Raw genomic sequence first — 19,274 nt, forward strand, 5'->3', positions numbered from 1 at the left:
GTTTTGAATCAGAGCAATAAAGCTGGTGGTCCTGAGCTGGCTCACTCTGGAAGTGCAATACAATTCTAAGGACGCTGTGACACGAGTCCCTCCTGCCTCCAGCTCCCACAGCATCTTGGGGGAAACCCGACTACGGCAGTCAGCCCATGGTGTTGGGGTAACTCATTTATGTCCTTTTCTAGTAACTGCTGGAGTAACTTGGTGGAGAATTTGTCTTCTTGAGCCTCCGTGAATTATTCATACACAGTGCCCAAAGGTTCAAGTCACCCACAGCTGGGTTCCACTGTGCTCTCCAGGAACTCAAAGCTCACTCAGCCTCCAGAGGTGGACATTCAAAAGGTTTTCAAGCTGGCCACATCTCCTCCTTAGAGTGCAGTAGCACATTCATTCACCTGTTTCCGGATGTCCTCTTTTGTAGTTTTCCTGACTGGCTGACTGGGGACGTGCACTGGGCTTTGCGACTGGGATTCTTCAGTCACGCCATACACTGACTAGAGAAGAAACAAGAATATTGAATCATGCACCCTCAGAGTTGAAGGGGGTCCGAAGGGTCAGCTAGCTCAAGTGCTCATCTGATGCTTCCAATCCCCTCCATGACATCCTGACAATAAGTGAGTGGCCTCTGCTTGAAATTCTCCAATAATGGGAACTCTGCCTCTTGAGGCAGCTGGTCCATCTTTGAGTTACCACTATTAGAAAATCCTTCCTTTCATTGAGCTTAAATGGTCTCCTTGTGTATCAGTGTTTCTCCAAACACAGTCCATAGACCATCTGCAAAGAGTTATCTTGGGTACTCGGTAAACAGGTACATTGCCGAGTTCTACCCAAGACCTCCTGAATCGGAATCTTCATGGGTGGGGTTCAGGAACCTGCACTTTCATCAAATGCCCCAGGTGATTCTGAGACACAGGAAAGTTCAGGAACAATTCCTGAAGATTATGCAGGAAGATAAAGATCCCCTCTAGATTTTCTGTTTGTCAGCAGATGACATGCCTGTCTGGTACAAACTTGAGATGGCAGGGTTTCCAATTTTTTCCTTTTAAACTGACCAGTTTTCTGGACACAGATTTTCCACTTGCCCACAGCTATAGCTACTTTTTAATCTGTTCCTTTTGTTAGAGACAGAGTAAAGACAATCTTTGTTCTGGGAAAGAAATAAAACACTGAAGGGTGTGCAATTTATAGCTGAAATCTATAAAATCAAGAAAGGCTCAGGGTACATGTGTGCTCCATAAAATTGTAGAGTATTAGAATTAGGGGGCCTTTAAAGACTAAATGGGGACATTTTAAGACTAACATTAAAGTATAATACAGTGGGCATCAATATCTCAAAGAAGAACAAAATATATAAGTAAATTCAAGAAGTTAATATATATGTCATGTCACATATATATTGATAGAGGAGAGAGAGCCACTGCCCCTTCCAGTATAGTGAAACACAAATGATCACTGGCTCATTCACAGTTGGGTGAGATGGTGATTTGACTTTGGGAGATCTAGCTATACTAAAAGACTTGCATTTGTGTCAAAGTACCAAGCTGGCCTTCGCCTGTGGTGTTGCCCTACTTTTTGTTCCTTATGTTTCCCTTCCTCTCTGCTGTCTCCTCAGAGCCAACTGCTACTTACCCTTTAGACCCTCGAGCCTGCTATGGAAACCCTTGGGAAGCCCCCGGTCTGGGGCACCCTCCTGGTCTTCCTGAACCGTTCTGTACTTCCCACCGTTGCCTGCTGGCTTGCTTCATGCCTACCAGGCTGTGGGCTTTGTTAAGACTTGCCACTATATTTCCACAGCCAGAACGGTGCCAAGCACACGCCAGCCACTCCATAAATATTTGTAGAATGAATGATATGGTTTCAAAGGATGAAACGGGGAAGAACTACAAATAGTAACTTATTATTTGAACAGTACCGGAAATGGAAGGGTGATCCCAAGAATTTTTAATTCAGCTAAACTAGCAAACCTTTTTAACCTTTTGCGGGTTCTTCAAACGTCGACATTTTCTGATATCCATTTCTGTTGTGTTCACACAGCCTGGCTGAGAGAAAAAAATCATCATATAAATTACTAAGTGAACATCATACTTTCCAAGTTGGCTCAAGTGACACTATCAGAACCAATCTTTATCTTTTCCATTACAGATAATACATGACTACCCCCATTTTGCCATTTACAGTCTTTTTTTTTTACCAAGGTGTTTCACCTTCAGTATGTGTTCCTCCACAGAGTTCTCATATGAATTAAAACAGCTTACCTCATATTACCTAAGGATGATAAGTAGAGAGTACAGTGTACAGTTTATAAGCGTAAACTTATTATTTAAATTGGTGGATGGCTTCAGTCAGAGCCTTTGTTCTTTCATATACCTAACCATCTAAAACCACTCCACTATTAGGATAGGGAATTTTTTTTTTTTTTTGGTTTTGCTTTTAATCAGACTTGAGGAAGGCTGACATAGCTTATTCGTTTTAGTTCCATTTCATGAGGAAAATGTAAGACCTATTTTAGTAATATGAGATTAGAAATGCGTGAAACCTCATTATTCGTGGATTTCGTATTTGTGATTTTGCCTACGTGCTAAAATTTATTTATAACCCCCAAGTCAGGGCTTGTGGTGGCTTCATGGTCACTTGGGACGTGCGCAGAGCAGGAAACATGTTGAGTTGCCAGACCCGCGTGTTCCCGGTGAGGTGCCTTATTTCATCTCATGCTGCAAACAAGTGTCCTTTGCACAGTCTATTCAGCACCAGTTTTACACATTTTTGTGTTTTTGTTGGTGATTTTGCCCAAGCCCAGTGCTGATGTGCTGTCGAGCATTCCTAAGTGCAGGAAGGCTGGGACGTGCTTTATGGAGAAAATAGGTATGTTAGATAAGCTCCATCTAGGCGTGAGCTATAGCGCTCCTGGCTGCGAGTTCAATGCCAGTGATCAACAATATACATTAAATAAGGTGTCTTTAAACCGAAACACACTTCAAACAAGGTTATGCATTGATCAGTTGATGAAAATGTGACTGGAGGCTTGCAAGAACCTAACCCTGTATCTCTCCCAGGATAATGGCTCAGCATCCGCTAATTCAGTGCTCTCGGCGACTTCATAGAACATAACCACCATAACAACAACGGTTGCATTTGAAAGAGAATATTCTAGAAGTTGGAATTGAATGACAGTAGAAATGGAAACTGCTTAACTTAGGACTGGAAACTTCAGGGCCCAAAGTTCCCCAGGTGGAATTCCCACAGCTCCCCATTTCCCATGCCATATTTTCATGGATGTAAATTTTTAAAAGGTGGAACTGACATCTATTCCAGAAAATCTACTGAGACGATATGAATGAATGGCAAAAACCAATTTCACAAAGCTTAGCAATTTTCTTAAAAGTGAGACGCCTGGTGGCTAAAGACAGTCTTTTCTTTTAAGCGAAGGAAGAGAGAAAACGTAAAACTTAGAGAACTAAGCAGAGCTTCCTCACCACTGGCCTGTGGACGTCCCAAAAGGCTCGTTCTTGACTATCCAAAATTTTCCTCTCTGTCTTGTCCTTTTTCCGATCAATCCTGAAAGAGTGAAAAAGGGGAAATCAGAGGCTTTTAATTCTGTTTTTCCTCCATGACCCACGTGTCAGCTCTGTTCTCCCTTTTTTAGGAGCTTCATGTGCACAGGGCTCTTGGCACCTGCGTGGCCCCTGCTTTCTGCAGAGCTGTGCAATATGGGTGTATGGTTCCCTCAAGGAAGCCTCAGGAAGCCCACACATGGTAAGAGAGCTTGTTTTCAGCTAGGTTGCAAATGACCAATTATGTGTCATGAACAGGGTGAGCCTAATGAGGGTTCAGGAATGCAGCTGTCCATTTGAATTACTAAGATTTGGATTACTAAGAGCTGCATAAGTTGTTGACATGCCCTGCATCAAAGTGGCTACTATTGCATATTCAGATTATGGGAAGGAATATAACCATAGGCTTGTAGTGTTTCATCCTCAAACTTGAAACTTTGCTTTAGATTCAGAATCAGTAGAAATGTCTTCAAAATGCAGCTGTTATGTGTTTTAAAAGTCACTTAAACCATCTGGCTTCCTAAAAGCAAAGTAATAACCCTAGTGTGTGACAAGATCCAGAAGGCAAATACCTCTGGCCTCAGCTGGGGGACGTACAAATTGCAAGACAGACAGACAGGCAGATTCTTTATGTTGTGATCGCATAGATAAGAGTGTTTAAAAAAAACAGCCTGTATTACTTTATATTATCTCTCTAAGTAAAAAGTAACTCGGATTAATTGCTTTGTAACTGCTGGTTCTTGGCTCTCTTGGGAGTACTTTCGTTTATTGGACTGACTGAAATAAAGTCATACTGTGATTTTTGTGAGAGTTACTGTGTACTTAAATGGCCCACAATTATAATGTAATCACAGAGTTCATCAAAAAAGTGAATCGAGAAATACCGTATATGTACAAAGTGGCACTTTTCCCTCCTTTTATAACATTCGATGCCATGTGATCTCCAAAGTGTAAGTCAGCCCTCCTCTTCACTTCCCGGAGGCGTCTGAGTGCACTGGCTCAATCCTGCCTCCTCACCTAGTCACCCACCCTCCTGCTTTCTCCTTCCTCAGGGGCCAAGGCTCTTCCTGATGCAGCTCAGCATCCAGTGTCTGGTGTCCACCACCCTCGGGGGTTTCTGGGAGAACCGGGGTGGTGGGCAGGCCTGTGGATTCATGGGTGGGGGGTAGAGACTGCAGAGGGAGGGGGAGAGTGATGACACCATGAGGCCCACTGGACCCAGTGACTGTACCTGTGATCAATGTCACCCACACTGCCCAGAGAGGGCACAGGGGGTCCTCTGAAGACCCACGGGGGCTGCTCAGGTGCAAGTGGTGCCCAGAGAAAAGGTACTCACCTCCTCCCAGCTCAGCATCCCTTTCCCACCCCTCCTCTGTCCCATTTCTTCCATTATCACTTGAAGCTAAATAAGAGCCCATTGCTAGAAAGGACAAGAGAGAACTGCACCTGAGCAAGTCCATTTCCCAGAATCAAAAGGATCTGGTTGATGACCATGTTTGTGGGGTGGGGGACATTTACAACCCACTTCTCCTGTTTCCTTAGAGAGGAAGAAATTTCCACTACACTCTGTGGGAAGGAAGAATATGGGAAAAACACTCCAACTTTCTCCTCCTTTCATCTCTTGTAGACTTTAACTTATTGGCAGATTTGAAAGAAGAAATTTAGAAAGCTGGGGCTTCCCTGGTAGCGCAGTGGTTAAGAATCCACCTGCCAACGCAGGGGACGAGGGTTCGAGCCCTAGACCAGGAAGATCCCACATGCCGCGAAGCAAGGAAGCCCATGCGCCACAACGACTGAGCCTGCGCTCTACAGCCCATGCTCCGCAACAAGAGAAGCCACCGCAATGAGAAGCCCGCGCACCGCAATGAAGAGTAGCCCCCGCTCGCCGCAACTACAGAAAGCCTGCGTGCAGCAGCGAAGACCCGACGCAGCCAAAATTAAATAAATTAAAAAAAAAAAAGAAATTTAGAAAAAGCTGAGGTCGGTCCTTCTGGGCCCTGTGTGGGTCAGCCTGTTCTCAGGACACCTGTTCTCTGCGTGCAGTAAACTCACAGGGCTGGACTCTTCCCTGAGGTGCGGACAGCCCAGCAGATACCCAGCTCTGCCCAGGATGTTTCATTCCAGGGTAAAGATCTGTGGTCACAGGTCCAAAATCATGTCCTGTAACTAGTTCATCAGTAACAACCTGACATTTCAGACTCCAAATGTCTGACTTCTCTGCCTTAGTTTTGATTAGTTCTGAACCCCTCCCCCCGGGAGATACGGTGGAGGGGCCACTTGTTGGCCTGCCTAAAAACTCCAGTATGTTTTCCTATGAAGACGAAATCTCCAGACCAACAAGTAAAGTGGGTCTGATGGTTTCTAGTCTCTGAGCACAGAAGAAGGTTTGGAAATCTCCTTGGGAATTAGGTACATCTTCTTAGGACCAGAGCTCTACGTTTGGGAGGAACCCCATTGCCTGCTGAAACACACGCTTTGGGAATTGTTTTAGAGTGCCATGGGTGACAGAGATGCAACTTATCCATCCTGAACTTGATTTCTACTCAGTTGCTGTCATGAGAGAGACAGTGACTAACCATAGCTGGCTGGCCATGGAAGGAACCCCCACTCTCACACCACCTCTGATTTCCAGAGAGTGTTTCTCTCTTTGCAAAGGGTCTCTATTAAGTTCACCTACTTTACTTGTGCTTCTGCTTGCATAAAGATGAATTCCCACTTCCTTGCAAAGGCCCTCTGGAGTCTTGCTAAGTTTTCCTAATGAGAAATGAAAATCAACAAGAAGGCATTAATCATCGTAAGTTTGCGCATCGACAGCTATGCTTATTACAAGGCAGCCATCTATTTCGGTTACTCCCAACAAAACAGTAGGGCCCCACTTTAAATCCACTGGATGTGAACCCCATCTGACTTTGCACCAGACCCTGCTGTATGGAGCAGAACTATTAATATTCATTTACACACCCATTAAGTCTGACGTCTCTGTGGTTCCCGATTCCTCTTTTCTTGTGTGTTTTACAAGAACACGACTCACACGGCACTTATAAAGGCCACTGAAGATAGGGAGAATTGGTTGTGGTTGTTCACGCAGGATTTAGGGAAGGCATGAGGGGTGTTTTTGCAACTGATTGCAAAACCAAGAATGGATGTCTCAAGACTTGTCTTCCAGCAAGCAGAGGGCTAGGAAGGTGGCAGGAAAGGAGAACCCAGAGGACCTGGCATTAACGACTTGGAAAGTCCAGACTCAAAAGTGGGAAAGAAGGGAGTGTCTAGGTTTGTGATGGTCATGAAAGGAAAACCCCAAAACAAAAAGAAAGAAAAGGCATTCAGGGTCACATTTAGAGGAAGAGGGAAGAAGTCTTTTCTCAAAGCCTGTAGAGTAGCCTAGCAGCACAACAGGACGGTGGGGGGGGGGGGCGTTTGACAGGTTCCCTAATGACCCGCCTAATCCTGATGGAATGCGAGGCAAGAGCCCACATTATGCTGTGTATTTTCATAGAGCTCATGCCAACACTAACTGATTACCTTCATTAGTGGATTATTAACGTGAAAGGAGCTTCGGGTGAAGACCAACACACGTGAACTCAGTTATTACCAAGGCTTGCTGTATGAGTACCTCAAAAAACCTGTCCCTTAGATTTTCCCACTGTTCACAGGAAGCAAAGTTGGTAAAGCCTGAATGTCAGTCAACTGGGGAGCAGTCACATAAATGATGACACAGTCATACCATGGAATACTAGGCAGCCATGAAAAGTGAGAATGTAGATGATTATTACTGATATGGAAAGATTCTCAACATCCTTACAGTATATGACTGGAAAAAGAAGCAGCTTACACTATAATGTTTGTGGTGTGATTCAGGTTTTCTTGTTAGAAAAAAAAAATGTATGTACAGAAAAAAGCTTAGGAGAGAAGGATTGCAGGCTATTTTCTCTCCTTTCTTTGCTGTTTGAATTGTTTTTACAAAGGGATGATGTAATCAGAAGAAATTAATAAAATTACTGAATTTTGAAAACAAAATGTCTTTTTAGTTTCTAACCACTTTTAGACAGAACTTCAACCTGAAAGAACATCTTAACACCATATTCTTTACAGATACCAAAGCAGAATATTGTAGGGTGAGAGAAAAGAAAACAGAATAAAATATGTCAGGAGTTGGTGCTGTCTTGTTTCCGTTTAGGAGCTTTTTTAAACAAGGGAACTACAGGGAAGGGAGACACGGGATGGAGGGGCCACATGCTTCTGCCGTCTGGGTTGTTTCTGTAGGTCGTATTCAGGAAGTGACGTAGTCATGCCAAAGTTAAAGCACTTTGCACTGTGCGCACAAAGAGTCAGACAGCAGTCTTCTAGAAGAGGGGTGATTGCTGGTGCACGAGGGCAGATAGGGCAGGGACTGGGTGCCTAAGATGCTCAGAGCCACAGAACTGCCATGCTAGGGATGCTGGGGAAAATTAGAACGTTCCAACAAATTTATGTTTCACGGCTCCCTTGGATAAGCAAACTTTAGCCAGGTCCTAACACTCCCAGTAAACTCTTGCACTGCAACCTGCACTGCCCATTCACAGGTCCTGTGATGCCAGTGGGATCAAAGAGGGTGGAGCGCCATGCACCGGTCCTGCTCTCTGATGGCATGCACATTCCCCTTGGGCTGCAGAGAGGGGAACGGTGGCTCAGTGCATTGGTGGGCTTGGGTGTAGGTAACCAAGGGTGACAAGGTTTGGTAGAGTGGGGCCTCACGCTTGGTTTGGAAGACTGAGACAGCAAAAGTGGGAGGGACACTGGGGAGGTGGGTGGATCTGAGGTGCTGTTCATGCTGGATTATCCAGGGGAGGATTCTTCACTGCCCCTAACGTTGCCCCTCCTCCTAGCTGCCAGCTCTTCAGTCATTCCATGGCTCAGCAACACCTCCTCTGGAGGGTATAAGAAAAGTTGGCCAGTATCCTAGGTTTTCTGTGACCCATACAAAGTGTGGTTTCGGGGGAAGAGTCTGCAACCCCAAATTTTAAATATTTAAAACATTATCTGTGACTCTTCAAGTTCTCTGCGCCTTGGCTCTGTGAAATGGGAATGGATATGAGTGTGGCTGGGTCTCCAATTTCTGTAAGAAATCACACCTTATAAAGAAGGTGGAGGTGGAGGAAAGCTGGGAGAGTACACTGCCATCCGGCATACATCTTATCTTCTGGATTGGATTTGGTCCTTAGATTTTGCATTTACTGCCAAGCACAGGTGAATCGGGTATGAAGATGCAATTAAAAAAAAACGATCATATATTAAACTAAAAAATTATCATACAATAAATGTGTTCTTTCCTTTTCGTGTATAGTACTATAAATTTTAACACATGTATATATTCATGTAACCACCACCACAATCGGAATATAGAATGGTTCCATCACCCCCCAAAACTCCCTCCTGGAATCTCTTTATAGCTGCATCCTGGAAGCCACTGATCTGTTTTCCCTCGTGATAGTTTTGTATTTACAAAAGTGTCACATAAATGGAATCACACAGTTTGAAATCTTTTGAGATTGGCTTCTTTCCCTCAACATAATGTCTCTGATACTCATCCAAGTGGTTAGATTAATAGTTTATTCCTTTTCACTGAAGAGCAGTATTCCATTACATGGCTGTAGCATCGTCCATTTAGTCATTCACCCGTTAAAGTGCATTTGAGCTGTTTTCAGCTTCGGGTTATCACACATAAATCTGCTATGGACATTAGTGTACAGGTTTTTGTGTGAATGTAAGTTCTGATTTCTCTAGGGTGTGTATGTAGGTATGTAAAAGTGGGATTACTTGGCTGTACAGTGTGTGTGTGTTGAACTTTATGAGGAACTGCCAAACCATTTTCCCGAGTGGCTGCACCATTTTGCACTCCCGCCAGCAATATAGGAGAGCTCCCGTTGTTCACCACATCCTCACCAGCACTTGGCATTACCAGTACTTTTAACTTCAGCCATTTTAATAGGTGTGTAACAGTATCTCACCATGGACTTAATCTGCATTTCTCTAATTGGCTAATGATGTTGAACACCTTTGTCACCCTTATGTCCTCTTTGGTGAAGTGCCTGTTCTAGTCCTTTGCCAACTTTTAATTGAGTTGTGTTTTTTATTGCTGAGTTTTGAGATTCCTTTATTTAAAGAAGCAATTTATTGTGATGGTAAGAGGAGCTGAGAACAAAAGAGGGAAAATAGAAGAGGGTGTCTTTCCACTGTCTGAAGGGGTTGGGGAGGGAAAAAGGGAAAAATACAAGCTGAGAAAGAACTGAAGGTATTTTATACTCTCCTCCCATACCTTTCCTGGAAAATAATCGCACTTACTGCTTCATAATCCGCCAGTTCCAGCCTTGCTTTATTCTGCATTGTCCTCTTACAGAGGTAGATGGCTGAAGGAAGAAGAGAAATTACAACATATACAAAACCAGCAGGGTGGTGGAATCGTAAATTCATCCACCCAGTTGTTCATCCACTCATCCATCCATCCATCCACTCATCCATCCATCCATCCATCCAGCCAGCCAGCCAGCCAGCCAGCCAGCCATTCCCCTCTATGTGCCCAACCCTGTGCAGTCAAGAATACGTTTCTGGGCTTCCCTGGTGGCGCAGTGGTTGAGAGTCCGCCTGCCGATGCAGGGGACACGGGTTCGTGCCCCGGTCCGGGAAGATCCCACATGCCGCGGAGCAGCTGGGCCCGTGAGCCATGGCCGCTGAGCCTGTGCATCCGGAGCCTGTGCTCCGTGACGGGAGAGGCCACAACAAGTGAGAGGCCCGCGTACCGCAAAAAAAAAAAAAAAAAAAAAGAATACGTTTCTATGTGGAAGCCATGACACCTGACCTCTGGGAATCTGTCAGATGAGGGCCCCCATCTTCCAATCCTGACAACCCCCTTCATCCTCCTCCCTCTGTTTCACCCCAAGCAGGGCAGAGGCTGTGTCCTGCTCAGCACGAACCCCTGCACCTAGCACCAGGGCCTGGCCTGCCAGGTGGAATGAGTGGACAGTGGAAAGGGAGGACAATTTAGGTGTCTCTTCCCAGGCTCAGGAAGAGCTCTTAGCCCTCAGTTGCCAGGATATTCTTCCTCAAACATGGCCTTCATCACTTCCTCTCCTACCTCTGCTTCTTCGGTATCTCCTTCCTTCTCTAGTGCTAAGTAGAACGAGCCAGGGGAGATAACAGGTGAATGGTATGAATGAACAATAGAATGACCAGGAGGCAAGGTCGGAGAGGACCAGGGCTGACCTGCTGTTTGACAACTTAATTATACCAGGAACTCTAGTCAACTCCTTGCTGGGTTAACCGACCTCCTCCATGTGGTCTGAAAAATTTCCTGATGCAGCCTACGATATGCTGGAGCCTTCTGGTAGCAGCCTACTCTGTATGCCCACACCTCTGCTCACACAGTCGAGTCTGTGGGTGAGAGTCAATTGTGTTTGTTCTCAAACCTGCTTACGTTAGGCATACTTGTTATTTTAATAATGTACATTCACTTAGTATTACACGCACTGGTGAAATTAATGTGAAAAGAGAGAGCGTTGTTGTTTCTATGACGGGCCAGTTGAATGGCTTTTGAATAACCTGAGAAAGGAGAGTCAGCTAAGACAATTGCTGATGGATTTGGTATAAGTGAGAGAACTGAAAAAAACGTGAAAAAATAGCAGAAATCTGAGCGGGGCCAACATACAGTTGCTTTAAAAATATTTTCAAAATTCTTGATGCACTTTAAAGATGTCAAAACTGGGTGGTTTAAGTGTGGCTTATTTCAGAAAGAAACTCAAATTATGGGCGACGACAATCAAAGAGAATCTTTCATTCTACCTCAAAAGGCTGTTGAATGAATGTTTCTTTGTACATTTTACATTAATTTGAGGTCATTAAAGTATGTATGTATCACTTTTTCATACCAACTCACCAACTTTTCCAATGAACCAAACAGCTACAGCTCTGCACTGTGTCAGATAAAGGGGTATCTTCTCTATTACGAGGTACCTCCTTTGTCACCAACTAGGCAGCCTGTGGAATTGGGGCAACCTGCAGCAGAAAGCCTGGCATGTCACCAGCCCCAGCAGACCTGGTCCCAATGACCCAGGAGACGTGGAGGTCAGCGTGGGTCGCAGCTGCTTTGACGACATTGCCTCAGACAGTATTTTGTATTGGCCAAATGTGAAACTCAGGAAAGTGTAACCCAGATTTGTTTTTTATTTAAGCAGAATCATCCCAAGAAATTTCCAACCCATCTGGGTCAAAATGGGCCAGCTAGGTTGAGAAGTAAAGTACCATGCGTGGAAGGCAAAGCCGGTACCTCTACTGATGACCACGAGCTACGTGATCAAATGCTGTGGCCCCCTTCTTGTACAGCTAATGTCACACGTTGGGCAGTTGGTTCACCATAACCGGGAAGGCAGCAAGTAGCTATTGAGGCAATCTTTCTCTTGGCACAGACCTTCCCTGGGGCTTGTCTGTCTGCACTTCCTTGGTGTCTCAACAGCGCTCCCTCTGACACCTAACTAATCAAGTGACCACTGGCAACAAAGCCAAGTCCTCGAACAGGGCATCCAGGGGACTTGCTTTAAGCTCAGATGTTGGTTTTTCCTGGATGTGTAATTTCTCACTGAAAAATCTTTGTCTTCTTGCCCTCATGCTGGCATCTCATTGCCATCTCAATCTCACCAGCATCCTACCACGACAGAAACGGAACACAATTAAAAACTCTATAAAGTCAATAGATTCATGTGCTACATGTGCAATTAAACATTTACAAAGTATTGAACCTATCCTAGTTCAATGACCTTAAAAAACTCACTCCCTTGCCAAGCTGTCTTTACTAGTGACATCGTAATTAACCTCAATCTCCTAAACTAGGGAACATATAAATCACTTATTTCTCCGTTGTCCTCATACCCTCTAACTCCTCCTTAGAACAATGGATTCTTAGCATTGGAAGTAACCTCGGCGACCATCAAGTACAGACACCTCATTAACAGATGGAAAAATTAAAGGCTCAGAGAAGTGAAGTGATTTACCCATGGACTAGTTAGTGGTAGAGGTGGAACTAGAATTGAGGTCTAGTGCAGAGGAATGTCTCCACTATGACATTCACTGCCCCATTTACTCATTCATTGATTCATTCATTCACCCATTTAAAAATCTGAGTGCCTCTTATGTGCCAAGTAGTATTTTAGGTCTGGGGAAGTCACCACAAGAGCAGAGCAGCTATCACATGTATGGACGTCAGGCAGTGTTCTAGGGACTTTCCAAACGTCCACTTATTTATCCTCGCAATAACCTATGAAGTGAGTTCTGTTATTAGCCTCATTTCATAGATGAGGGAATTTTGCAGGTTATTCCCCATTGCTGGGGACCCACAATGGCTCTCTAAAGCTGCTGAAACTACTGTAAACGTCTCTCCTTGACTACGAAGACCTTTTAATAAACTTGCCCATTCCAAATTATTCAACCTTCGTAATCACTCTTCATCAACATAAAATCTCTGAGTACTCAGATCAGACTCCTCACCATCCTCTTCTTGCCCCCATCATGCTGCCTCTCCCAGCCCGGGATGCTTGGAGGGTAAGCCTATAACTCACTCAAATCTGTGACAGAGCAACTGACACAGAGTGGGTGACCAGTACATGTTTGCTGAATGAGTGAAAGTTTCCTGGTTCTTCATCAATCCAAGCCATACCTATTCTGAACTCTTAGCTCTGGTGTCACATCCTTTCTGGCAAGAAGGCCACCACAGAACAATTAAGATAGAACATCACGCTGGAGGTAATAATACCAACCGCCACCATGGTTTTTATTGACTCCTTACTACATGCCATACACCTAAACTTATACCCATTTCTAATTAACAAAACAACACTGAGAGACATGTACCATTATTATTCTGGTTTTAATATGAGATTTCCAAGGCACAGAGAGGTTAAGTAACTTGCCAAGATCACACAGCTAGTGGAGCCAGTCAACAATGGGCCCACTGTGCTGACATCTCTCTTGGTAAATTCTGATTTTCCGGCTAAACTGGAAATGGCGATGAGTAATTTGCATCCTGCACTCTAAGTTCTCCATCTGATTTGCCAAAATGGAGGTACAGGAATTCAAAATAATTTTGCTTTAGGGAGAGCCTGACGTTAATTGTTATTTTCATCCCCGTTCCTGCTGCACGACTAAAATTACAAAAATCTGTAGAGAAAGGGAAATTGTGCCCTGCTGTATGCAGGGTAAGACGGCTGATGGTTGTGGGTTTATATTCAAGTAAATATTTGAATCTTACTTGGCCTCAGTTTTCTGGTCCCACTATCCTCCCACGCTCTCCATTGCCTGAAAAAATACTGGTTTTCACATTCACAAGGGCACACGGCTGCTGCATGGAACTGAGCTACAATTATTCAAATTCCAAGTTGGGCTTTTGTGAGCAGTATTTCAGCCCCAGAAGCACTTATTTTATGAGCAGCCAAGTGCTGCTCCCGTTCTGAGCCAGAAACCTGGCTGGACCCACTTATCACATCATTTAGGGCACAGCACAGTTCCAGAGGGACCCGCACTGGTGCCTGCACACAGCTGATGAGACAGTCACAGGGACCCGTCCTCTGCATCAGGGCTGTGCTCCAGACTTGAAAACAGAACAACTGTAGCCTTGTAGGGCAATGACTTGCCAGGATTCTATCCTCAGGACTGTTCCCAATTGCCGGTTTCCCATCCCTCAGAAGTATAACCCGGAGGGTATAGCTTATCACAGGGTCTCAGCGACAGGCTCCCCAGAATACCACCCAGCTGCAGCTGGCTCTGCCTTCCTGTGAAAAGCATCCTGCAAAGAACCCATGGAGAAAGTGCAGGTCTCATCACACGCACCAGTCCCAAGGAGAGCTGCTGCGGGCTGCCCCCAGCAGCTGAGTCGGTGATGAGGACACTGTGCAGAGGGACAGAAGGAAACGAGCATCTGAGTTCAAATTCTGCTGTGTCTACTGAGTGTCTGTTAATCACCTTTAATAAAGAACCAGAACGCTCAGCAAATATTTACCGAGTGCCAACTATGCCTCAGGCATGCGCTGGGCACTGGATGATAAGAGAAGGAATGAGGTGGACCAGCCTGCCCTCATGGAGCTTACAATTGACCAGGCATCCAGACGAGTAGCATACAGGGTGAGAGGTATGAGGACGGGGCCTCTCTGGACCTCAGCTTTATCTGAAGTATCGGGATAATGTAACTTTAGAAGACTGACACGTAGATGTGTTAAACAGTCTTCACGGAGAGAATATGGCAAGAGACTAATAGATCCCTGCCTGGACAGAGGTAATTCCCTGCTTACCCAGCTCCCAGCTTCACCCACTCTGTTTTCTTAGTAGGGTAACTTTTGTATACCCCTTCCACGGTCTGTTACACTTTCCCTCTAATGTCCGACTATCAAAAACACCAATGAATTATTAAAAAGTCTTAACAAGTCTGTGAGAAAGGAAATGGACAGGGGGAGGTGGCACCTTGATCCAGCCCTCCCTGAAACCCTGTCCCAGGAAGGAGTGGTCAATAGCCATCAGCACAGTTCTCCATGGCCCCACAGAATGAGCATTAGCCACACTTGATAGAACTTTTCTTCCCTTCCCCTATTCCCTTCCAATGCCTGCACCTTTCAGCGTGCACTGTCTTTCATCATTATGTGGAACAGGAACCTTAGTACATGTCAACAATATGAGAAAGGGTTAAGCAGGGCAAAGACCCTCCTCCTCACACACCATGGTTGCCCAGACAGCAAGGATTTGCTTTCTGCGTTCCCAGGAGTAACACTAAGCGTGGGCCGTGGCTTCAGTGCTTACCGTAGTCAGTGTTTTCAGGCTCCCAGCAGTTCGAAGGCCAGAAGTATGGGGCCTGCAAAAGAGCACAGGTGTCAGGACTCAGAACGCTAGCACTTGCCCTCCCCTGCCTGGGGCCCAGGGGCAGCCCTCCCCTGCACCCAGTGAGGACCCCTCCCTATGACAGGCTCTGTCCACGTGCTGACACCACACCCTAACTCTCTCCTGTTCTTAATGCAGTGGAGGCCAGTCAACATTTTAATCTAGGTGTTGAGAAATGAAACCTGAGGTAAGCCAAATAAATGCAAAAACGAGAAACAGTTTACAGGGCAAAAACTTCTTATCCCGAGGTAATAGAAGTCTAATACAGAAGTCAGACAAGCACTGTTTGCCGGGGCACAAGCCCCAAGTTCCTTTGTCCCTTTGCCAAGGACTGAATGGTGTCCTCCTAAATTTCTATGATGAAGCCTTAACCCCCAGTGTGACTGTATGTGAAGTAAGGAAGTAATTAAGGTTAAATGAGATCATAAGGGTGGGGCCCTGATCAGATAGGATTAGTGTCCCTATAAGAGGAAACACCAGAGAGCTAACAACCTCTCTCTCTCTCTCCACCCTGTGAGGACACAGTAAGAATCAACCATCTGAAAGCCAGGATTAAAGCTCTCCTCACAAACTGAACCCTACTTGAAAATCTTAGACTTCCAGCCACCAGAACCGTGAGAAATACATTTCTGCTGTTTAAGCCACCCAGTCTGTGGTATTTTGTTATGGCAGCTGAGCAGACTTAGACATCCTTTGACCCTGTCTGAAGAACTCCACTCCTAAACCTTTAGGTTAGATCTTGACACAACCCCTTATCCTCTGCTCCGATTCACTGTGGGACAGGATCTGAGGAGTAGGAATGGCTGGGAAGTGTTAATAGGTAGTGAATAGAAACTTCACACCAGGAAGGCAGCATGATATAGTAGAAACATCAAGGACTCTGCTACCAGGCTGACCTAGGTTCAAATCAAGGCTGTCCCCTGGATTTACTCAATGCCCTGTTAATTCTCCAAGTACCTCAGTTTTACCAACTGTAAAATGGGAGACACTAATCCCCCCAAAGTTTGTTCTTCAGAATAAATGAGGAGCTAATGTGTAAAGCACACAGTGAATAGTAGGTTCTCCATGAGGGATTTTTACTACTATGCGGGTAGGGCAACAAATGGCCCAGGCAAAAGTTCGCTTGGTTGTCCCAGTGCTGGTGGGAGGTAAGGGTTGCTCCCTTAAATACTGTCAGTTTTTTAGGTAGTTCTAATCTGAGATCAGACAATGATGAGGAGAAAAGTTTCTTCAGGAGGACAAGCTGCATCCCTACCTGGAAACGATAAAAGGTGCCATCGTCCTTCATGGTGAGAACGTGGTCCGAGATTGGGAAGACGTAGCCCTGGGCAGCCACGAGGCTTCCCAAGTGTATTGCTTCAACTTCAGGGACAGGGCAGAAGACAGAGAAGTAATTAGGAAGCTGTCAGAATGCAGGGCTACTTAGCTGAAATGTAAGTGGGGCGGGGTGGGGGGAGCAGAAAGGCAACCAGAAGTCAACTATCATCACCCCCAGATCACTGCATGATTGGCTGATTGATAGCTTCCGATAGGGCTGCACTGGGCCGGGGGGGAGATGTCAACGGTTGGGGAGGGCCACATGTGTCTGGATCCCCTGGATCCTAGCTCTGACACTGTTAATGTCCCTAAAGCTTCCAGAAGAAAGTCCACCTTCCCAGTTAAGACCATGGGCTTTGGTGTGGATAAGCCTGTATTTAATTAAATGAGATGCTTCACATAAAGTGCTTAGCAGTCTGGTGCAGGGTAAGTGCTCAGTAAGTGCTGGCAGCCCTGATTCATATTTTTAGTTTCATCCTTTCTTTTTTTTTAAGTCACCACCAGCAATGAGCACGCAGCCCATAGAGTCTTCGGACTCACACTGCATTTCCGGACATGACGGTCCCGCCAGCGATGAGGAGTGTGTTACCCTTCTTTTACGGACATAGAGGGAAAGCTCCGTATCTTAGAGAATTGGAGGATGGGCAGGCAGTGCGGTGGGCAGTAGCCCAGGGAGGCCAACCCAATAGAAATACTTATATTTTTGCCACAATCAACCTGTTGTTTTGTTACTTTAGCACCAGCCATAAATAGATTCACATAAATGGTTACAAATTTCTATTTACTCTGAGCAGAGCTAAGAAAAATGAAATCTAACTGGGTCTATCATACATGATAATCTTTCACAAATATAAAAGTACTCTGATAAAAACTAATTTTTGGCTGTAGAAATTATTTGACACACTCAGGGAGTCTCTAGGAATTATTAATTTCATAAGCTCTGAATTTTTCAAAGTGACTTGTATTGGTTTTATTTGCAAACTCTTCAAGAGTCTTAGCAAATAATTAAACCTCAGTTGTGGATCAGGCAATGTAATTTTAAGAGCTGGCTCCAGAAGGCTGTTCCGTGACAATGCTACAACTTTCAAGAGGTTGTATATAATCCAGCCATTTTGCATAGTTAGAACCTGCTCTTCTCCTCTGGAAGGAGCGTACACTTGTAACTGCGAGAATCAGAATGAATGGAATTGTATTTTACTTGCTTAGTGGTGACCAGTTGGCTTTTGAAGTCTATATGCTTCAAGAACCATGGGTCCAGCAGAAAAGGGAAGTTTCATCACCTGCAACTGCTCCTTCTCCAGGGAAGGAAGAGTACAATCCAGTAAGAAGGGGACTTTCATGTCACCAATCTAGGAGCTAGAAGTCTCACTTCATTCTTCAAAAGGCTTTCGCTTGGAGATGTGGCAGATGGGAAGGAAGAAGAGATGCTGGATACCCACCTTCCCAGGGCTTTTGTTTGCCTCATTTCTGCTGGTGAATTGTTCTTAACTTCTCCTGCTCATCTACTTCTCAGAAGCCCAGACAGGTCCCAACACCTTCATGTCCTCCCAAGGGCATCAAAGTATAATAGACCGTCAGAGATAAGACTCTTATCATTCGGGACCTTTCACAGAAGCTTCTCGTACCAGCACCAGTGGATTCCTGAAGCCTGTTCTACCACTAGGGGGTTCAGGGTTCTCTGAATATACCATTACTGCTGCTACTATCACCACTGATGATAACGATAAAATACTTGTCAGAAACAGGATGACTGTTTTAGAAGGGCAAAGAAAACAGTGCTCTTGGAAGAGAAGAGACCACCACGAAGAAGGGTGACTCGACATACGTGTAAATGAACTGGTAGAGACTTACTCAGTCCAGTTTTCACAAGTGGACCATCAGAAGTCCAGGCTGTGTAAGGCAAACACGTAGGGTAGTTGATTTGTTTTTTTTTCCTTAAAAGGATTAGCATTCATAGTTTCCCCCTGAGGATTAAGAACTTGACTAGAATTAAGAATTTCCACTACTCATGAAAGTGGCCATTAATCATGATGGGGAAAAAGGCTAGTGTTCCGTTCATGACCTGCTTTTCTGGCACTCAGATTTCTGGCGCCTATGTTTAATTGAACTCTATGTAAGTTGTATTGTTTCATAGTCAATAGTCTATTAGGAGCATCAGATTAAAATATAGGAATGACCGAGCTGACATACTGACCCCGGCAAGGAATCACAGCTGAAGGTCAGACACCTAGAATGGGCACTTGAAAAAAATCTTTAAAAAGCATAGCAATTGAAGGGCATTCAATTTGAGGCAAATAGGTCTAATCCCCAAGAACATCGGAATACATTAGTGGATGTCTGTAAATATGACCTTCAGGCAGCAAGAATACTTAGTTAAGATGGGGAGTATATAATAAATTCAGAAAAGTTTTCTCATCTAGAATTTTCATTTTACTCTGGAACCCTGCATTTTCTAATTCTGCTATGAAAATAAATTTTACTGCTTATTTGCTGGTGGGAGGACAGATTTGGAAACCGTTT

At 44.8% G+C, this 19,274-nt stretch overlaps 1 protein-coding gene across 1 annotated transcript in view; it reads right to left on the reverse strand.

Annotated features, from left to right (window-relative positions):
- The window catches only part of RGS6 (regulator of G protein signaling 6), a 575,553-nt gene that overhangs the window by 84,083 nt on the left and 472,196 nt on the right, over nucleotides 1–19,274 (reverse strand). The window contains 7 exon segments of the mRNA XM_060139971.1: nucleotides 393–491; nucleotides 1,962–2,036; nucleotides 3,471–3,552; nucleotides 6,226–6,302; nucleotides 9,870–9,934; nucleotides 15,360–15,411; nucleotides 16,693–16,799. Of these exon segments, the coding sequence (XP_059995954.1) occupies nucleotides 393–491; nucleotides 1,962–2,036; nucleotides 3,471–3,552; nucleotides 6,226–6,302; nucleotides 9,870–9,934; nucleotides 15,360–15,411; nucleotides 16,693–16,799 (557 nt within the window).

Source organism: Lagenorhynchus albirostris, chromosome 1, assembly GCF_949774975.1.
Source record: "Lagenorhynchus albirostris chromosome 1, mLagAlb1.1, whole genome shotgun sequence".
NCBI classification, from domain to species: domain Eukaryota; kingdom Metazoa; phylum Chordata; class Mammalia; order Artiodactyla; family Delphinidae; genus Lagenorhynchus; species Lagenorhynchus albirostris.